A 20,692-nucleotide genomic window follows, 5' to 3' on the forward strand; every position below is an offset into this window, starting at 1 on the left:
ATGTGATTTTCTTTCCCCTCCTTTTGAATAGGCACTCCCCCCCCCTTTGCCCACAGTGGTGCGCGTTCTGCTGCTTAAAAGCATGCCCTTCTTTCCCAGCTGTTCCAAATTCACATCATAAAAAGCTGCCTTTCATAAACAAGTTGGATAATGATCAGCGTTGAGCTCCAGCAGCGCTCTGCGTATCATTACTCTGTTGCCTGAACTTTGCAAAGGGAACGAGGCCAAGAAGTCAAGCCTGTTTTGAGAAGCAGTCATTTTCATGCCATCCTGAAGCTTGCTTGGGAAACGCTGCTTAAACATCACACGCGGCGAGAGCACACACAAGAGGTTCAGTGAGGATTTCTGGGAAAGGGGATGCGATTCTCACAGTACAGTCCTTTTGAGCGTGCAACTTTCCCTTGCTTTAATCTCCTCGCCTCCTTCCTAGTTTTTTACAAGCCATTCTGGCCTGCCTGTGTTTATACCTAAATGCCCTAAACCTGCAGATCAAAACAGGTTAAACGAGCTGATTACCCTTTTAAAAACCAGAGCAAAGCACCTGCATTCCATGCTAAGACCTATGTAAACAGAGATTGGCTCGGATCCACCGGAAATTTCTGCGGACAGATTTCTCTTGGCAGAATGGGGCTGCCATGTTTCTTGCTTCCTGCTGCAGCCCTAAGTGTACACACACACACACCCTTTAAATGCTGGTCCTGGGGAAAGGGGAACCCTGCAGGACAGAATGAAGTGAGTGTCTTAAGGCCATCTTTCCACAGAAATCTTCTAGTCATTGATGTGCACTTGGAAGAGGAAAAATAATTTCTTTAGTTACTAAGCACTTAAATGTGAAAGCCGAGATCTGAAGACTGCCCCGTTTCCAAAAGGGACTGAACAGTTAAGCATGAGCTTCAGACATGGATAAGACTGAGGAGCATTAATACAAATTCAAAGGACCTGGCCTATGATTAAACCAACCCAAGCATTAAAATCTCGGGAGTGGTACAGAATTGGACTCAGACCAAGGAAGGAGTGTTCAAATCCCCCCACACAACCATGAAGCTCACCTGGAGATTTTGGACCAGCCTTAATCTCTAACCTACTAATGGGGCTCTTGTGAGGTTACCTGCAGGACAATCTCTGAGTGCATTCTAGTCTAAAATCCTAGAAGTTAATGAGGTAAGTAAAATGATGACAACTCTACTCTCAGGTTCACTTCTTCACCCAAAGGGTGATTAACACACTGTCACAGGAGGAGGAGGTGGCTACAGGCATAGCCAGCTTCAAGAGGGGATTGGATAAACATATGAAGCAGAGGTCCATCAGTGGCTATTAGCCATAGCGTATTGTTGGAACTCTCTATCTGGGGCAGTGATGCTCTGTATTCTTGGTGCTTGGGGGGGCACAGTGGGAGGGCTTCTAGTGTCCTGGCTCCACTGATGGATCTCCTGATGGTCCCTGAGTTTTTTGGCCACTGTGTTACACAGGGTGTTGGACTAAATGGGCCATTGGCCTGATCCAACATGGCTTCTCTGATGTTCTTTTGCTGTATGCAACACCACAAGGGACAGCATGATACTAGAATGGCAGGCTGATGCAGTGTGCACTATTAATGCTGCAGTAGGTTATACAGAGTTGATTTTTTTCCTTTAGAGGCTCATATATGCCTTAAACAGTGGTTATGAAGCAGAAATTCTTTTCAGGACCAGTGAAAGAGAAAGCTTTGCATCTTCATTTTCTATACATCATCAGCTTAAAGGCAAAGGATTTTTGCAAGGAAAAAAACAACAGCAACCCAAGGAGCTACTGCAGACACGAGGCTGTTTCCCTATAATCTGTGGTTCATAACTGGAAGCTGGTTTTGGGGATGCCAGCTTCTTGCCCCTCATTCCTTCCTCTCCACATCAAATTTCTCTTTCTGCCAAGAACTACTATTTTGCATTACATCTGTGCCATTGCATACCATGGTTAATGCAAACCCTTTAATAGTAAACTGGCCTGCCCCTGTACGATAAGAGAAACCAGAAGGCTGGACACCAAGGAGGCAGGTGTTTTTATATACCTGAGCAAATCTCCAAGCATGCAGAAAAATGTGCACTTCTCCATTTTTTTTTAAAAAGAGGAAGGTACTCCCCAATGGAAAGAATAAGGACTGTGCAGGTGCAATCTACACTCTGTCAGGTGACAGTGAAATTGACTTTCTGTAACTTTGCTTCCATTCAAAGCCAAGCAGATCCTATGCTTTCGAAGGAATGTTGCCTGCCCTCCCAATTCAGCACTGGGGGCTAAATCCCGGCCTACAGGGTTGCATTTCCAAGTTCCAAAGTGATAAGCAGCTGTTTCCTAGCCCAAGAAGCTGAAAACTGCCCCTACAAGTACCCAAATGTGCTCTTTCTCCCCACCCCACCCCCGCTGGCAGCATGCACCAATGCCAGCTATCACAAAATACAATCTGTCATGACTGCTTAAAAGCATGGATTCAAGCCCTAATTTATGAAGGACAAGCAGAGCCCCGTGACACTCATTGTGGACTATTCTGAGCTGGATTGTTGCCTTGTGGATGAGATTTTCTCCGTGCTTGAATGCTCTGCTCAAGTATTAGATGACTGAACTTAAACAGTGGGATATGCCTCTCTGAGGAAAGGTTTTTCCCAGAAACAGAAGTAAAGACGCGTTCCTGTTAGAGGCTTGTAACATACCCACTTCAACTTCACGTTTGAAGAGTTCTTGCATGGATTTTGGAAGCCAGAAATTTGGCATAACTGCAAAAGCATGTTGAAAAAATATAGAAACTTTTCCTGCTGAGTTATCAGAGCACCAGCACTTTAATTCAGCCCATTGGAACGGGTGAATCGTTGTGAGTTTTTACAAGTCGGAAATTGACGCTATTAAAAGGACTGGAATAAGTTAATTAATGGAATAATGAAATGTGTAGATGATTTAGAATTGTTATGTATATGTGATTAGGATGAATTTTTGATATTGTGAATTTTTGCATAGTATTTCTTTACGCACTTATTTAGTTATTAAGTTTTTGCCTTTATATATTTGTTATAGAAGTTTTGCTTTGAGTTTTTTTCGTTAATTTTTTCACAGTTTTTCCTTGATTGTGTCCAATATTGGCTTTGTACAGAGCGGCATTTCCCAGCTGCAGGACCTGAAAAGGCAGGTCCTGTTTCTTCAACTCTGAGCCATAAAGAAGAGAAGAAGAGAATAGTTGTTTTTATACTCCGCCCTTCACTCGAAGTCTCAGAACAGCTTACGATCTCCTTTCCCTTCCCCACAACAGATGCCCTATAAGGTAAGTGGGGCTGAGAGAGAGCTCTTGAGAGAACTGCTCTTGAAAGAACAGCTCTGAGAGAACTTGTGACTGACCCAAGGTCACTCCAGCAGCTGCATGTGGAGGAGTGGGGAACCAAATCCAGTTCTATGCACTTAACCACTACACCAAACTGGCTCTCTTTAACCCACAAACCCTTCCAAGTCTGTCTGCAAAGTCTTAGGCTGCCTGTGGGGAAAAGTTAGATTCCAGCTCAGGAGCACCTCAGAGACCAACAAGAATTTCAGAGTATAAGATTCTGAGAGTCAAAGCTCCCTTCATCAAGACAAGTGGGGGGGAAAGTGTGGGGAAAGTGCATTGGTTCAAATACATTATTACTGTTATTCATATTTCTCTCTGTTCTTACTCCATGAAGCTTGGGTGGGGAGGAAGAACACCCCTGAGATTACTCCTCAGTTTGGCATAGCAGTTACAGTGCGTGGACTCTAATCTTGAAGAACCAGGTTCGATTCCCCACTCCTCAAGCATGCAACTGCTGGAGTGACCTTGGGTCAGTCATAATCTCTCAGAGCTGTTTCTCTCAAGAGTAGTTTCTGTCAGAGCTCTCTCAGCCCCACCTACCTCATGTGTCTGTTGTGGGGAGGGGAAGGGAAAAGAGATTGTAAGCTGCTCTGGGACTCCAAATGAAGGGCAGGGTATAAATCCAATCTCCTCCTCTTCTTCTCTCAAACCTGCTAAGTCATCTCCAAAAGGTCAAGCAAATCAACATATACCATGCATCCTTTTTAAAAAATGTTTTTGGGCAATTTTATCCTGCCTTCCAAGTTACCTGGGGAAAGTTTTTAGGCAGTCCTTTTTTTTTCTTTTCATATTTGCTCTGTTCCCACAAGAATTTCTGCCACATTTTTTTAAAAACCCATATCATGTTTGTTTCCTTCTCTATTTACTCTAGTAAGCTCTTGCCAAAGAAACTGTACCTTGGAGGAGTGGATGAGGAAGATGGCTTATCAGAAACCTGAGTATTTAACAAAAAACAAGAAAAGAGAGAGAAAAGAGGGAGGAGAGGAAGGTTAGTTTAAGCAGCTTTGGAAGGAGAAATAGTCATAAGGATTTCAAAATGTGTATCTACAACACTGGCACATCTATGTTTACAAATATTTCTATATACACACACTGACTTGGTCATCTTCGCTGTCTTCGCTATCACTGAGCAGAAGATCTTCCTGCAACGTTCTGAAAGAGAAAGAAGGTAATAAATTCAACTTAATGCTTTCAAAATGAATTACCGCACCATGCTGTCTCCGGAAATCACATGGTTATACACACAGGCAATGTTTAGATTGTGTTCCAAAAAAACTTTAGACCCAACTAACAGTCAAATCTGTTTCTCAGGCTTGGGAAACATTCTGTACTCATCTGAAAACTTTCTTTGTGCTCGAGTTTGTCCCTTCCTATTATTTTTCTTGGAAAATGGTCTGTCCTGAACACAAATTTCACTGCTATAAAAAGGCCCGGCAAACCATTTCCTCTCCAAGATAATAAGGTTTTATGCTTCCTCGATTCACCACTCATGAAAACAAAACAGTCAGTGTCATCAAGGGAGACTCGAGATTTATGAAGGTTCTCCTAGGTGTTCCAAAATACCCAAGTGACTCTGTCTGGAGAAGAGGACCTTCCCTGTTGTTTGAAGGAGCGAGCAGCTTAAAGGTGGCTGTGAAATTAAGGAAGCACTGTGAGCATTAGGTAGGGCTGCCAATTCTGGGGTGGGAGATTCCTGGAGATTTTGGGGGGAGGGAGCTCAGTGGAGGACAGGGGTGGCCAAACTGTGGCTTGGGAGCCACATGAGGCTCTTTCACACATATTGTGTGGCTCTCAAAGCCCCACCATCCCATTGGCCAGCTTGAGGAATGTATTTCTCTCTTTAAATCACTTCTGGCGGAGTATAATGCCACAGATGCCATCCTCCAAAGCGGCCATTTCCTCCACAAGAACTAATTTCACCTGGAGGCTGGCAACCCTAGTACTCAACAACATTCAGCCATAACAGTTTGTGGCTACAGCCATGAGATGTGGAAGTTCACGGGTTCACCTCCTCTTGCCCCCCCCACCCCACTTACAAGTAGTTCAAACACTGAAGACTTCCCAATTTTGAAATCACCGTTCATTACGACATTCAAAGGGGGCAAATTGTAGTTTGTTATCTTTCCTACAAACCAAGTGACAGTGAACAGGTAACAGTAATTTGGGCAGCTAAGAAAAGACTTTTCAGACTGTATGTTTTTTTTTTTAACGAAGAGAACAAGATTACCAATTCACATCAATACCTCTGAAACAAGCTAGGATATTTATCAGATTCAAGACCTTGCCTTCATCTTTCTCTTATACACTCTTCATAAAATTATGGAAATGTCTATTTGATATTTCTGCGGTCACTTCTGAAATGCAAAGCTGATGCAGTGCTGTATGCCAGGATGAGAGCCTTTCTTTTCTTTTCTTTTTTAAAAAATCACTTTTAAGTGGATTTAATTTTTTCACATTTGTTGTGATAAAGAAAACCAGAGAAGCTTTCAATTCTGATTTTTCTTCTTATGCTCAAATGACTTAATAATAAAGGCAAACGCTGTTCTTTCCTCCCTATTTACATGTCAAGTTTCACTCTGAAAGCACATCTAACGGAAGACACTGAAACTTGAACACTTCTGGGATGGATCCAGGAGGTTGTTTGATTCCAAATAAGGCTCCCAAGAACTGAGAAGAGGAAATGATAGATATCAAATCAAAATAAAACCATAGGGGGAACAGGACTGTTAGCCAGGTGATAAGATTCAATGGGTTGGACCTAGAAGTAGATTTCCATGAATGGAGGGGAGATTTCCATCAATTCCCCCTTTCCACTGCAGACCTTTCACCCTTACGGCCCTCTGGAAGCAACATTTCAAGGGAACATTTTGGGCTGTGAAAGTATAGGGCAGGCCACAGAGTCCTGCTCTGCTTTCTGGAACCTCTTCTGTCAGCGGAAATCACCGCTGGATTTTGTGCTGCTTCCAACAGTTCATTGATTGACTGCTGAGCCGTTCAGAAATATTCCTTGCACGTGAAAAAGTTACATCAGGAAGAAAGCACAGGATTTTTCAGAGGTCAAAGGGGACCTCCTCCTCCTCCTTTTTCAGAAAAGCTGGTTGGATCCAACCCTAGATTTGCATTTCAACCCATTTTGTAATGTTTTAGACACTGGGTACATTGTAAGGGCAGAATCTTTCTTCCGGGCATACTTGTTTTCTGTGCTCCAGGAATGTTTCTTTACGATGGAGCAGTTGGTCACACAAACGCAAGAGTGGGGAAATTGGCAGCATCTAACCTTCCTGCTTAAAAACCCACGCTACTGCAATAAGGGCAGCTTGTATTGCAACTTATGTTATGCACAATACAAGAACAGGCAAACATTTGAAAAGTGAAGTCCCCTCTTAATAACCACTGCAGTGTTTTTCTTGGGTTGCGTCGCCTGCTGAAGGTACACACAGCACCTTTCCCTGCCCTTCAGTTATGTCACTAAGAAAACAAGAGCTGGTTTGCGAGCGATGGGAAAGGTTGTTAATGAAAAATCCTTTAAAGAGCATATTCTTGGCTCAGAAAAACTGAGTAGTACTTTAGCACTGACAAAGCTCTTCCAAGAGTTCAAAGCCTCCACATTATCTCAATGGTCCCTGCAGCAAACCTGTAGGGTAGGGTTAAGTATTCTCACTGGATGATTCTTAGTTGGTGTAGATGTTCACACAGCATTTAAAACAGGCAGCTTGGCACAGATATGGGCATTTTTTGTAGAAGGAACTCCTTTGCATATTAGGCCACACACCTCTAATGTAGCCAATCCTCCTGGTGCTCGCAGTAGGCCCTGTACTAAGAGCCCTGTAAGCTCTTGGAGGATTTGCTACATCAGGGGAGTGTGGCCTAATATGCAAAGGAGTTCCTGCTACAAAAACAGCCCTATAGTGGCCTGGTTCAGACACAGTGCAAGCATTTAAACAAGGCCCAGTATAAGTTAAAGAGCCCATGGGAGAGAGCCTTTGCCTTAACCAGCATCACGTTTAAATGGAAGCTGAGAAAGAGAAGACAGAAGCAGGCTTCCTTAACACTAGTTTGCAGAACTCAGAGCAGACCCAGGAACTTGTGGCTCACGGTTCTAGTTCTTCTCAATCACTCTAATGCATGTAGTCTCTTGCTCACACACACTGTTGTATTTCTTTCCCAATCCAAGAAAGCATGCCAACATGTTATTCTAACACAGCCAAAATGTTCAACTTGATCTATATTGTAAAGTTCATCGTGAGCTCCTAGATTCACCTCCAACCACATGGGACAAACATTTCTGCCATACTGCCAGTATCAAGTACAATGGCTGTCACTGCAATCGCCCTCTTATTACGCCTCAGACAATGTAAACACATCCTAATGATGTTCAGTCCTTCGGCATTTGTGGCGTACAATGGACCCTATTATGTTAAGGAAGAGATCTATCAAGGGATCGTTTCAGCATAACCACACACCCTGGAGGGCAATCCTACAGATACTTCCAGAGGACTAATAAGGAGGCTTTTTGCATAAACGGCCTCTTTCTTCCTGGTGCAATAGTGCAGGATCTTCAAAGAAAGATAAAAGCACAAGCAAATGGGTAAAAGCATGGGGAGATGGGTAATTGCGGAAGCCTATATAACTAGACATCAGAAGCGATGAACAAATCTTTAAGGTTTTGAAAGATTTGTTCCTGTGCAAGGTATTGTGAAACAATTCTTTCATTCTAATATGGTCTTGTAGCAATTTTTAATAATAATAATAAATTTTATTTATATCCCGCCCTCCCCGCCGAAGCAGGCTCAGGGCGGCTAACAAGACATGGTATGTACCATGATTATTATACAAGTCAATTAAATGGGGGGGGGGGGGCACACAGAAATTCTTAAACCAGGGTCAAAAAATTCTGTTCCTTTGATTTTTAGCTCTTTATTAACTTTCTGAGCCCATGCAATGTATACTACTAAGTAGAGAATTAAAAATACCCAGCTAAGGTATGGTTGCTGCAATTCTAATAAATATTGTATGTTTATCTGCACAGAATGTAGTGGTAGAATACTGGATTGGTCCACTTCCATCCTCTCCCCTGAATGTTAAGCTCCCTGCATAAAAAGGACTACTGCCAGAGAGAATTGGCTTTGAGCGCAGAGGCCAATTCCTCCACTTAACCACAGACAAGCAGAAATTCATCAGAAACTGTAAAAAAAAAAATAATCAGCCCTTGCTTAGGAGATTATCATGAAACAAAACAGACCAGGTCCAGCCTAAGTCATCTGATCTTAAGCAACCTAACAAAGAGCCTACACAGTTTCTTATCCCACTTCAAATAACAATGGGATTAATTGGGAAGACTTGTTAAGACAGTAGAAAAGAGCAAGAGTCCAGTGGCACCTTAAAGACTACCAACATTTGTGGCAGAGTATGAGCTTTCCTGTGTCATTGCTCACTTCTTCATACCCAGTCACAAATTTTTGTTAGTCTTTAACTCTTGCTCTTTTCTACTGCTACCCATCTTGTTAAGACACACATTCTATCTACAAAAAAAGCTTACACGCCCTATACACACCCTTTACCCAAAGGGCAACACAGCTTATTTTCCATTATCTTCTGCAGGGCTTTTTCTAGAAAGAAAGACAGATAAATTGCCTCAGTTAGCAGGTTATTAATAGCTTCCTGATAAGCTATTAATAATACAAGCCAGAACTTTGCAACTAATGGATCGTTCCCTAGAAGGATGGACGCTTGAAAGCTTCACATCACTTTACCTGGAAACACAGGCAGAAAGTTTCCTAAACAAGAATTTTAAACAGGGATATGTTTAATTGATTTATGAGGAAGGGCTAGATTTTTAGCTTTAGCAGCATATGACTTGCATTCCCTAAAGATTTCAGTCTTCACTTTTAGGGTGCTCCCCAGCCAAAGGCAACCATTAGGAAACATTCAACTCCACTACTGAAATCGATGGAACTTTAATGTGCCTAACTTTGACAGTGTCACTCGCCTTTATGTTCGGTTGTTTTTAAAGATGTGCATAAAGCAGCTTTATCCACCCCCAACAGTACCTTCAGGAACACCACAGAGAGGAAGGGTTCGGATTAATTACAGTCATAACTGTCTTGTTGTAGAGCTTTGATTGTAATCTTTAGTGGAAGCCATCTTGGATGCCAATGCTGGTAGAAAGGCAGGGTGTCTATGCTCCAGATACATACACAAAATAAAAACGTGTCTTTTACTGTACTGTCTCATACCTAGCAGTCTACTTTCTGTATTGTCTATGGTATATCAGCCTTAAGTAAATTGTTGGTGGCACTGTTCCCTGATTCTGTAATTTTAGGCAGGGCTGGCCCTAGACTGTCTGACCCCCTAGGCAAGGCTAACTTCTGGTACCACCCGCTGCACTGATAACATCACTGAGACACATGGGGGGCACCCAATTCATTACCCCAAGAAGACCAGCACTCTAGGCAATCACCTACTTTGCCTAGTGGCAGGGCTGGGCCAGATTCCAGGCCTGTTGCATTGCTCACTGGTTGTCTCTATGTTGTCTGGCTGCACCGTTACATATCCTTGGCCCTGGTACTTGGAAGGGAGACCACCAAGGAAGACCAGGGCCATGATGCTGAGGCAGGCAATGGCAAACCACCTCTGCTAGTCTCTTGCCTTGAAAAGTCTGTGGGGCCACCGTAAGTCAGTTGCAACTTGATGGCATTTCACACATACAATCTGCCTTGAGACTCAGCAAGGAAGAGGAACTCAATGATAAATAATATTTTAGTTGTGTGCATCGCTTTGAGCAGACGTTAGACACCCTATCTGTGGAGGAGACATGCAGTCAGCTTTTGACACCTCAGTACTTAATAAGGGGGAAACAGGGTATTTTAAAATGAGCTCTTTCAAAAAGTGAAAATGTTTCCTAAAACTGACCAGTGCTGGAGAGGACCCAACCTAAATGCGAGGGAGCATCCTCTCTCTCAGGTACCCCAAGCTGGAGAGAATAAACAGCCCCCTGATGTGGTAAACAACATAACCAGCTTCCGTTCCAGCGGAGCCAGGTGCTAAACTTAAGGGCTGAACTCAAGAATGAAAAGCCCTCTGGGAAATCCATATTCGCTCTGTAAAGCTGCCTGCTTAATTTGGCATACAGAAGCAGAGGGATTTTGGCCTCTAATTAACCGGCGCGAAGGCAGCTTGTTTTCTGTCAGTGATGGCGACGGCTCAAGGTGGCTGGAGATTCAGACGGTCACGTGCATTTTAAAACAGGAGAGGAAAGAAGAAAGGACGTGCCATTGTATGGAGCAAAATCTGAAGGAAAACATACACAGACAGAGAGAGAGAGAGAGAGAGCTGTATTCGCATTAGTGAAGAAAATAAAACAAAGAAGCATGAGACTCATGCTTACTCTGTTTATACAGCACAATCATTCAAATGCAGATCCTTTCTTCCACATTGCTGTGGAGAGATACAGCCGCCTTGCAGATAAAAGCAGTCCTTGCCAGGGAAAAACAAAACATTCTTCTGCATTGGCTGCCGTTGTAAGACTATCAGTGAGCAAAGCACCCCATAAGGTACAGCTGCCTCCAAGCGACAAATACCTTCTGCACTCAGACATAACAGCAACACTACTTTTGTAGCAAACTGGAACTGCCAAGTCTATCAGAAAACCTACCAGGAAACTATCTGTTTATTTCTGCCCCACCTTTCTCCCCAAAGGGGACCCACAGCTGCTTTCATTGTTCTTCTCTCCACCTTTGCACCTCACAACCACCATCCTGTGAGGTAAATTAGGCTGAATGTGTGCAGCTGGTCAAGGTCACCCCAGCCACCTTCCATGGCAGAGTGGGGATTCGAATCTGGGTTGGCCAGAACTTAGCCCCATCATTCTGAATACTACATCACACTGGACTTCCCCTGAGTGAACTGATTACTCTATATTTAATGTGTGTGTATAAGAGAGAATGTGTGTGTGCAGCTGGAAATCATAGCGACCTCTAGTGGAAGGGCTTCTAGCTCCACTTGTGAACCTCCTGATGGCACTTGAGGGGTTTTTTGGCCACTGTGTGACACAGAGTGTTAGACTGGATGGGCCATTGGCCTGATCGAACATGGTTTCTCTTGTGTTATGTTCTTATGACTCCTACGGGGGCCCTGGAGGATATTCAGAGAGGTGGCTGAATAAAGCCTGCCCCTGTCCTCCTGACTGCTGGTATTCCAAGGAGGCCTCTCATCCATGACCCTGCTTAACTTCAAAACACACACACACCCCTTCTTCTCAGGGCTTTTTTTTTTTTTAGGAACACACAGGAATGCAGTTCCGGCTGGCTTGGTGGCATGGGGTGTGGCCTAATATGCAAATGAGTTTCTGCTGGGCTTTTTCTACACAAAAATCCCTGTTTCTACCCATGGGGTAGATTAGTCTAAGAGAAAGTGACAGGCCTAAAGTCACCCAGCAAGCTTCAATGACCCTCCTTGTACATTCTAATCACTACACCAGGGGTCCCCAACCCCTGGACTGTAGACGGGTACCAGTCCATGGCCTGTTAGCGACTGGGCCATGAGTTGTATAATTATTTCATTATATATTACAATGTAGTAGTAGTAGTAATAATAATAATAATAATAATAATAATAGTAAGAAGATGACATTGGATTTATATCCTGCCCCCCCACTCTGAATTTCAGAGTGGCTCACAATCTCCTTTGCCTTCCTCCCCCACAACAGACACCCTGTGAGGTGGATGGGAGCTGAGAGAGCTCTCACAGAAGCTGCCCTTTTAAGGACAACTCTGCGAGAGTTCTGTCTGACCCAAGGCCATTCCAGCAGTTTCAAGTGGTGGAGTGGGGAATCGAACCCCATTCTCCCACATAAGAGTTCGAACACTTAACTACTACCCCAAACTAATAGAAATAAAGTACACAATTGTATCACCCCGAAACCACCGTCCCCCCTCCCGGTCCATGGAAAAATTGTCTTCCACAAAACTGGTCCCTGGTGCCAAAAAGGTTGCGGACCACTGCACTACACTATGGCAGGGGAAGGGGCTTCATAGGAAGCTGGAAGCCATGCTGCTGTGAACTGGATGTGGTCAATTCTCCTTAGTTATAAAGAGACTGACTGGCTTTAGCCCTGGAACTGTGAAGTTTTGTATTTTTTTTCTTAAGCTAACCTGTCGCTCATTATATGAATCCAAAATTTGTCCTTCACAGCAAAGAAAGACAGAGGTAGTTTGTAATGTTTTAACTCCAGTTCCACATTTGCCTTGACAACAGTTTCATTTGATACTATCTCATACATTTATACAACCACCTTTCAACGAATTTTCACAGAACGGTTATAAGAGTGTTCTGATCACAACCAATAAAAAACTATCATTTAAACCAATAGAACAGCAAATATAAGATTAGGAAAACAAAATACACCAAACAGGAGATCTAAAAACAGCAAACAAAGCCCTTCTCTAAAGCCTGGCAGAATGGGAAATTGGAAGGAGGGGTCAGTTTCCTAAAAGAGACAAGCAACTGGCACGGGAGGTATCTCTTGAGGGGAAGGGATTCTTCAGAAAAGGGTCCCAGTCCTCTCCAACTACATCAGTCACTCTGCAGAAGAGGAAGAGAGATCAAAGACCCCTTTCGCTGAAGAGCAACCAGAAGAAGAGGACTTGATACGTTTTTAACTGGGCTTGCACAGGGGATTTACCTTTATGTGTATTCTTGGTAGGTCAGCACAGGAGCAAAAAAGGTAGGATGCAAGTGTTAAGAATAAATAAGTTTGTGGAAAGACCCTACTCTTAAGTACAGTGGATCCTCAATGCAGTGCCCAGGGGTGCCATAACATCCATCGGTGCATTCCCTGAAATCAGTCATTCATTTATTCATATACATATAACTCCTATGGGGTTACCAGCTCCAGGTTGACTCAGCCTTCTATCCTTCCAAGGTTGGTAAAATGAGCACCCAGCTGGCTGGCGGTGAAGTGTAGATGACTGGGAAGGCAATGGCAAACCACCCCATTAAAAAGTCTGCCATGAAAACGTTCAAGTTTCAAGTTTATTTCAATTTATATCCCGCCCTTCCCACCGAAGTGGCTCAGGGCGGCTCACAACACATAAAATCTAACATAAAATTATTGAATTTAAAACATCTTACAGTTAAAACAGTAAAATAAAACATATAACAGTGGTCTATCAAAACTACACCCAGTTTCCAATGACAGTTAGTTATAAGCCAGCCGGAAGTGGGCTGTCTTACAGGCCCTGCAGAACCGGCCAAAGTCCCACAGGGCCCTCACCTCTTCCGGCAGCTGGTTCCACCAGAAAGGAGCCGTTACAGAGAAGGCCCTGTCCCTAGTAGATTTCAGGCGGGCTTCCTTTGGCCCGGGGATGACAAGCAGATTTTGAGATCCCAATCTCAGTACTCTCTGGGGAACATGTGGGGAGAGACGGTCCCTAAGGTAGAAGAAGAAGATATTGGATTTATATCCCGCCCTCCACTCCGAAGAGTCTCAGAGCGGCTCACAATCTCCTTTACCTTCCTCCCCCACAACAGACACCCTGTGAGGTGGGTGGGGCTGGAGAGGGCTCTCACAGCAGCTGCCCTTTCAAGGACAACCTCTGCCAGAGCTATGGCTGACCCAAGGCCATGCTAGCAGGTGCAAGTGGAGGAGTGGGGAATCAAACCCAGTTCTCCCAGATAAAGAATCCGCACACTTAACCACTACACCAAACCGGCTCTCCGGTAGGCAGGTCCTAGGCCATATAGGGCTTTAAAGGTAATAACCAGCACCTTGTACCAAACTCAGTATATTATTGGCAGCCAGTGCAGAATCCGGAGCCCCGGCCGAATGTGCTCCCATCTTGGGAGCCCCAATAACAACCGGGCAGTGGCATTCTGCACTAACTGCAACTTCTGGGTTCGGCACAAGGGCAGCCCCATGTAGAGGGCATTGCAGAAGTCCAACCTCAAGGTGACCGTTGCATGGATCACCGTTGCTAGATCGTCGCGCTCCAGGAAAGGGGCCAACTGCCTCGCCAACCTAAGATGAAAGAATGCAGACTTAGCAGTGGCCGCTATATGAGCCTCCATCGTTAAGGAAGGCTCCAATAGTACCCCCAGGCTCTTGACCTTGTGCATCGCTGTCAACGGCGCACTGTCAAAAACTGGCAGGGGGATTTCCCCTCCTGGACCCCGACGATCCAAGCAAAAGACCTCTGTCTTCACCGGATTTAGCCTCAGCCCGCTCAGCCTGAGCCACCCAGCCAAAACATTGTGATACAACATTACCCCAGAGTTGGAAACAACTGGTGCTTGCACAGGGGACTATCATTCATATATATATATATATATATATCCTTTATCGTTCTTTATTGACATTCCTACTCAAACTATACTTGGGGAGGGATGACTCTTTTTACTTATTAGAAAGCTTCTGAAACGCTCCCCTTCCACAGCCCAGCATGTATCAGCACTACCATCGGCTAAGTCTGCAAAAACAAATTTAATTACTCAACAATACTTCTGGAAAAATTACCCTAATGACGTAGGCTAAGACAGTTGGCAACTGCAGGAAGTGTTGCTGCCAACAGTGCGCCAGAGAAAATTCACCCAAACTTTCCCACATGGGTATCACTTTCACGCCAACCCCTCCCCCCGCCAAACACCTCAGCTTATAAACAGTCTCTTCTGTGTATGCACACATGCTGATGTTACTACATGTGCATGACAGGAACAGCAGCACAGCTTTACACCACATGCTTTTTCAAGTCTCTTCAAATATGTAGTGACTGACCAAACTGCTTGTATCCTGTTATTACAGCCATTCAGATAATCTTGGAAACAGCCATGCAAATACACCAAAATAAATAGAAAAAATAAATCTTCCAGGTAAACTTTCAGAAATTCTTTCATTTAAATATAAGTCACCTGGGTTCCACTTAGTGGCATAAAGACATAGACAGACAGATGATAAATAGATGATAGGCAGACAGACAGATAGATGGGGGAACAGACAGACAGAATTTTTCATGCCGCAAAGCAGAACCCGAGTGACTTACTGGCAGAGCTGAGCAGCCCTGGGTGGAACACTTCTCTCCCTTAGTAGCAGTAGCATGCTCTAGAGATATTAGAGTAGACTTATGGCCAAACTACATGAGACATTTATTAATGTGCCAAGTCAGAGTTCCCTGGACCCAAAGTTCCCCATCTAATGTAGTTTTGCCCCCCTATAGGTGACACAGGGAAGGGCTAGTCTTTATCAACCCTTGCTGGAATATTCACCTCTAAAAAAACAGAGGGACACTAAAAAGGTAAAGGCAGTCCCCTGTGCAAGCACCAGTCGTTTCCGACTCTGGGGTGACATTGCTTCATGACATTTTCATGACATTTTTTTTTATGGCGTGGTTTTCCATTGCCTTCCCCAGTCATCTACACTTTCCCCCCAGCAAGCTGGATATCCATTTTACCGACCTCAGAAGGATGGAAGGCTGAGTAAACCTCGAGCTGGCTACCTGAACCCAGCTTCCGCTGGGATCGAACTCAGGTACTGAGCGAAGAGCTTGGACTGCAGTACTGCAGCTTAACCACTCTGTGCCACGGGGCTCTTTTAGGGTTTAGAGGAACCCTACAGGGACCCAAAAGGATGAGGAAATTCCACCCCCATTGCTGAACCCCACAGTTCTTCCCTTTTGCTCTGCCTAGTAGCACATTTTCCTCTCTCCTCCTCTTGGTCTATTTTCCTCATCCCTGCCCACTCTACTCTATCAGATGAACTCCATTTCCTTTCCTTGACCAAGACCTACTTTTGAAATAAATTGTGCTCTTGCTTATAACCTTTTATTTATTCACAGAAACATATGCTCTAGCCCAGGTGCACTTCATCTCGCATTATTTTTTCTCTGCATGAGAGGGCCACTTACTGCTGTTCGCTGTACAATAATAGAATTTAATTTGTTAACTATGCTTTCAAAGCACTTCACATTACCAAGATAATGACACAAACCCTTAACGCAACCCTGTAGCATTGTCATCCTTGTGTTACAGATGGGACCTCACCTGGACCTCTTTCTCATCTCAATTTGGAAACTAAGCTGGGTCAGCCCTGGTTAGTACTTGGATGGGAGACAACCAAGAAGTCCAAAGTTGTGCCACAAAAACAGGCAATGGCGAACCACCTCTGAGCATCTCTTGCCTTTCAGAAACCCTATGGGGTTACCATAAGCCTTAACTGGATGACACTTTCCACCACCAGCACCGATGGCTTGCCCAAGGCCAATCAGCAAATTATTGGCAGAGGCAGCGCTAGGGGATCTCCCAAGTTCCTGACTTCAATTTGCTGTTTCAGCTGTAGAACCTTGGATGGTGCTTTCCCTAGTGGCAAAATTCTAGGTACTACACCCCCAACAAATCCACATGGCTATGACCAAACATAAACACTTTTTTTAAAATTACAACCAGGCAACCTTTAACTTTCCAGAAGGAGGAGGAGGAGGAGGAGAAAGGAGAAGAAGATAATGATGATATTGGATTTATATCCTGCCCTATACGCTGAATCTCAGAGTCTCAGAGCTGTCATAATCTCCTTCACCTTCCCCCCGCACACACACACACAACAGACCCTGTGAGGTAGGTGAAGCTGAGAGAAGCTCTCCCAGAAGCTGCCCTTTCAAGGACAGCTCTGTGATAGCTATGGCTGACCCAAGGCCATTCCAGCAGCTGCAAGTGGAGGAGTGGGGAATCAAACCCAATTCTCCCAGATAAGAGTCTATGCACTTAACCACTACACCAAACTGGCTCTCTTGAGAGACCCAAGTCTCAATATGAGAAAATCAAAATAACTCATTTCTGAATTTTTCAACATGAAAGAACCAGCTAGCCTAAGATATAGTGCATGACCCTAAGTGGTAGCTCCACGTGTGCAAACAGAGCTTCCCTGACATCTTCATCTTACGGGAACTCCATGCATTTTATGGAGTTCTGAACACAGCAAGCAATAGGAGCCACATTCATACATGCTCTTGGTCATGCCTAAATCAAAGCTACAAAAGAGCAAGGGTCCAGTAAAGACTACAAAATTTGCAACTAGGTATGAGGTTTAATGAGTCACTGTTCACTTCTTCACTCTAGCAGTATCTGAAGAAGTGAACAGTGAATCACAAAAGCTCATCCCCAGCCACAAATCTGTTAGTCTTTAAGGTACTATTGGACTCATGCTCTTCTCTACTGCTGCAAACAGACTAACATGGCTACTCATCTGGATCTACATCAAAGCTATATTTTGTAATTCCAAGAAGTGTCATGTAAGCACAGAATTTCAAACCAGAAACAGAATTCAACAACTAAAAATGAAAAAGCACATTTCACAGTCACAGTTTTCATAGCTATGTGAATATGAAACACAGGCTTTAAAACGGGGAAGCAACATTTGATTTGGGAGAGGCTATGGCTCAGTGGCAGAGCATCAACTTGGCATGCAGAAGGTCCCAGGTTCAATCCTCGATATCTCCAGTTAAGGGTCAGATCATCAGTGATGTGAGAGACCTCTGAGACCCCAGAAAGCTGCTGTCAGTCTGACTGGACAATTCTGATTCTGAAGGACCAATGGTCTGATTCAATACATGTAAGCTACATGTGTTCATGCAACACCAATTTCAAAAGACAGACAGAGTGCAGAAGGACTTTCTGGGGTGGACTTTTGGTGCTATGCGTAGCTCGTCGCTCATTCTCCATGGATCAGATATAAAAATTAACTTTGGTTTTGTGAGGAGTACATACGGCAACAAAAAGACTCTAAGTGTCTGTGGCAGCCACTGCAATGCACATTTCTCTTTCCTGCTTGACTTCCTGGGTCAAAGAGTCCTTCTGGTCCATTTAATGCATGTGGGTGGAGAGCCACTTTGCAGTGGAAAAGCAGGTAAACAGGAGCAGCTGTGTGGTTTGCCAATCATGTGAGTATTTCTCCTACTACCAGTTTGAGCAAAAATAACCTTCCGCCAAGGTGGCTCACATGGATGATGCTTGCAGGTGTTGTTATTGCAACGTGGTGCAGATTTCTGGTGGCAATCCCATGTCAACTGGGGCGAAGCTCAAACTTCCAATCAATACTCTTCCAACTTTCTTTGGAAGCATTACTAGAATCACACTTTACAAGTAGTCTGCAATTCAAGCCACACAACACACGGCTGCTCCTTAAACACCTACAGCAAACTACATTGAGGGGAAACAGCCTATTATACTAGAATTCAACGTTTATGATATCAGAAGGTGCTAATGAGGTTATATTCTCCCACAAAAGCAAAGCCCTAATCATCCTGTACTGTTCTTCGAATACCCAGGAAAATAAAGTTTAGCTACTTACGATGTCCCTTGCTGAGAAACAGATAATGTTTTAGAAGGTGCATCATACTGCTCTGTAGAAAAAGAAAATAAGGAATAATTGTTTCAGGCTTTGCATGCATATCTCCCTTCAACATGTTCTGTACTGTATGGATTCTCTCTCCCTCTCCGGTAACATTAATCACATGATGTATTGGATGGAAATCATGGTAAACAGCTAGGACATTGCTAAGAGAACTGAGAAATGCTGCTGTCTAGAGAACAAATCCCATCTTTTCTGCTTCTAAGTCCCTTTGATGCTTCTGAACATTTTCTCTGTTTGCAGAATATATTGTACAACCTAAGCAGTTGTGAGTCTCTAAAAAAACTCTTGAGTTGATCTTGTTAATTAAAACTGTGTAATTTGCTGAGAAAAATATTCTAAAGAAAAAACATCATGTTTTGATTTTTGCATATGCCTGTGTATTTCAGCAGACATCTACAAGCATTATTCCTCCTCTGCCCCCCCCCCCGTTTTCTCTCTCCCACAATTTCCCATCTGCAGTTTGCATTAAGTAATTGCATTAAAAACAAATTAAAATATTAAAACATCAGCTGACTTACTAAACTGGGAACACCTTTTTAGTCAATGAAAACATTATTTAGCTACATTATTTAATCGTAGCTCTGTTTGATCTCGAAGCGCTGGCTGCTATGCAGGTAGTGAAACTTGTGCAATAGGGCAAGTTGCAAAGAGGGGAAGATCTTTGCAAAGAAGGCATGCAGCAAAATGCAACTTCCTCCCTTAAATCCGAAATGGACCCCCACCCCCTTTTTATTTGGGGGATTACTGCAGTCTGCACATATGTCTGTGTCATATCAACATTAAGTTGCACAGGCAACCGACAAACCATCTGAAGTTTCGCGAGGCTTCAGGTACCATTTGGGGTTGTCTTATCAATCTTGTTAGGCACCTCTTGCTGTGCTGACCTGCTATTCAGCAAAGGGCACTGTACTCTGCGGCAGCACAAGAAGAGCTGTACACCTCAGCATCTGCTGAGTTGCTGCAGCAACCCAAAATGGCATCTGAAGTCTCAGAAAGCCTTTGTGCAAGACTGGGAATGATTCTAAGTTGCCATAGCAACCTGGTGGGACACCGACCCCCCTACTCCCTACTCAAGCTAATGAGAACAATTATGGCAGTGGGGGGTGGGGGTGGGATGGAAGCAGGAGAGGGAGGGGAGGACTCCTTGCCAATTCTCTTAGGTCACCTGCTTGTAAAGTAATGTTTCTAACAGGTATCACCGTACACTGGGCCTCAAACCCACCAACACTGCTATGTAGCCCTGTCCTCTTTTCAGTGAGTTTTTGAGATAATCACAGCACAGTGGGATACAGCAAACTGTATCAGAGCAACCATAGTTGATTGCTTTTTAAGTCATTTTACTTACTCTGGCTCTGTATTACTGATCCAGCATGCTGGGATTCCTAGGAAGAAGGGAAATTTAAAGATTTTAGCACAGCACATTGACCCTGTGAACCAAAGAGTCACCTGTTCAAACCCTGGCTCTGCCATGAAATGTCAGCACTTCCACGTGCAATATTGGGATAAAATACAGGCCTATCTTGCAGGGCTGATGTGAACTTCACTGAGATAATGTATGGGGAAATACACTGAGCGCTTTCAAGCAGAATGAAACAGTTAAGCTACTATGATTTTCAGAAAATGTGCATAAAGAAGAACTCCAGTTCTATGCTCTGCCCAAATTACGTTTCTCGGAAGTTTACAAACAAGCTTTCCATTATAAAATACTTGCATTGTAGTTTTATGAAATCCATTGCTACGGAGCCTAAAACTGCACAAAATGACACCAAGAAAGAACAAGAGACAATCGCAGACATGAGTCTGAAGCAGGATGCCATGTGAAACAGGGACGCTACACAAGATGAATCAGCGTGGCCTTCTTAGGAAACCCATGCAAATCAAACTGAGGCAAAAGTAAACATGGGATCAAATTCAGGCCTGCAGCTAACCATGGGCCCCTGCGATCTGGCCCC

The 20,692-nt window shown here is 43.9% G+C and overlaps 1 protein-coding gene across 3 annotated transcripts in view; it reads right to left on the bottom strand.

The window, feature by feature from the left end:
• AFF1 (ALF transcription elongation factor 1) overlaps positions 1 to 20,692 on the bottom strand; it is a 209,882-nt gene that overhangs the window by 36,949 nt on the left and 152,241 nt on the right. For 2 of the 3 annotated variants that reach the window (XM_060247085.1, XM_060247087.1), the window contains 4 exons: positions 20,086 to 20,122; positions 18,678 to 18,729; positions 4,441 to 4,495; positions 4,240 to 4,277 (listed from right to left, as the gene is read on the bottom strand). In XM_060247085.1, the coding sequence (XP_060103068.1) occupies positions 4,240 to 4,277; positions 4,441 to 4,495; positions 18,678 to 18,729; positions 20,086 to 20,122 (182 nt within the window). Of the gene's footprint in view, positions 1 to 4,239; positions 4,278 to 4,434; positions 4,496 to 18,677; positions 18,730 to 20,085; positions 20,123 to 20,692 lie in introns of all 3 variants that reach the window. The other variant, XM_060247086.1, reaches the window with a different exon arrangement.

This window comes from Heteronotia binoei, chromosome 9, assembly GCF_032191835.1.
Source record: "Heteronotia binoei isolate CCM8104 ecotype False Entrance Well chromosome 9, APGP_CSIRO_Hbin_v1, whole genome shotgun sequence".
Lineage (NCBI taxonomy): Eukaryota > Metazoa > Chordata > Lepidosauria > Squamata > Gekkonidae > Heteronotia > Heteronotia binoei.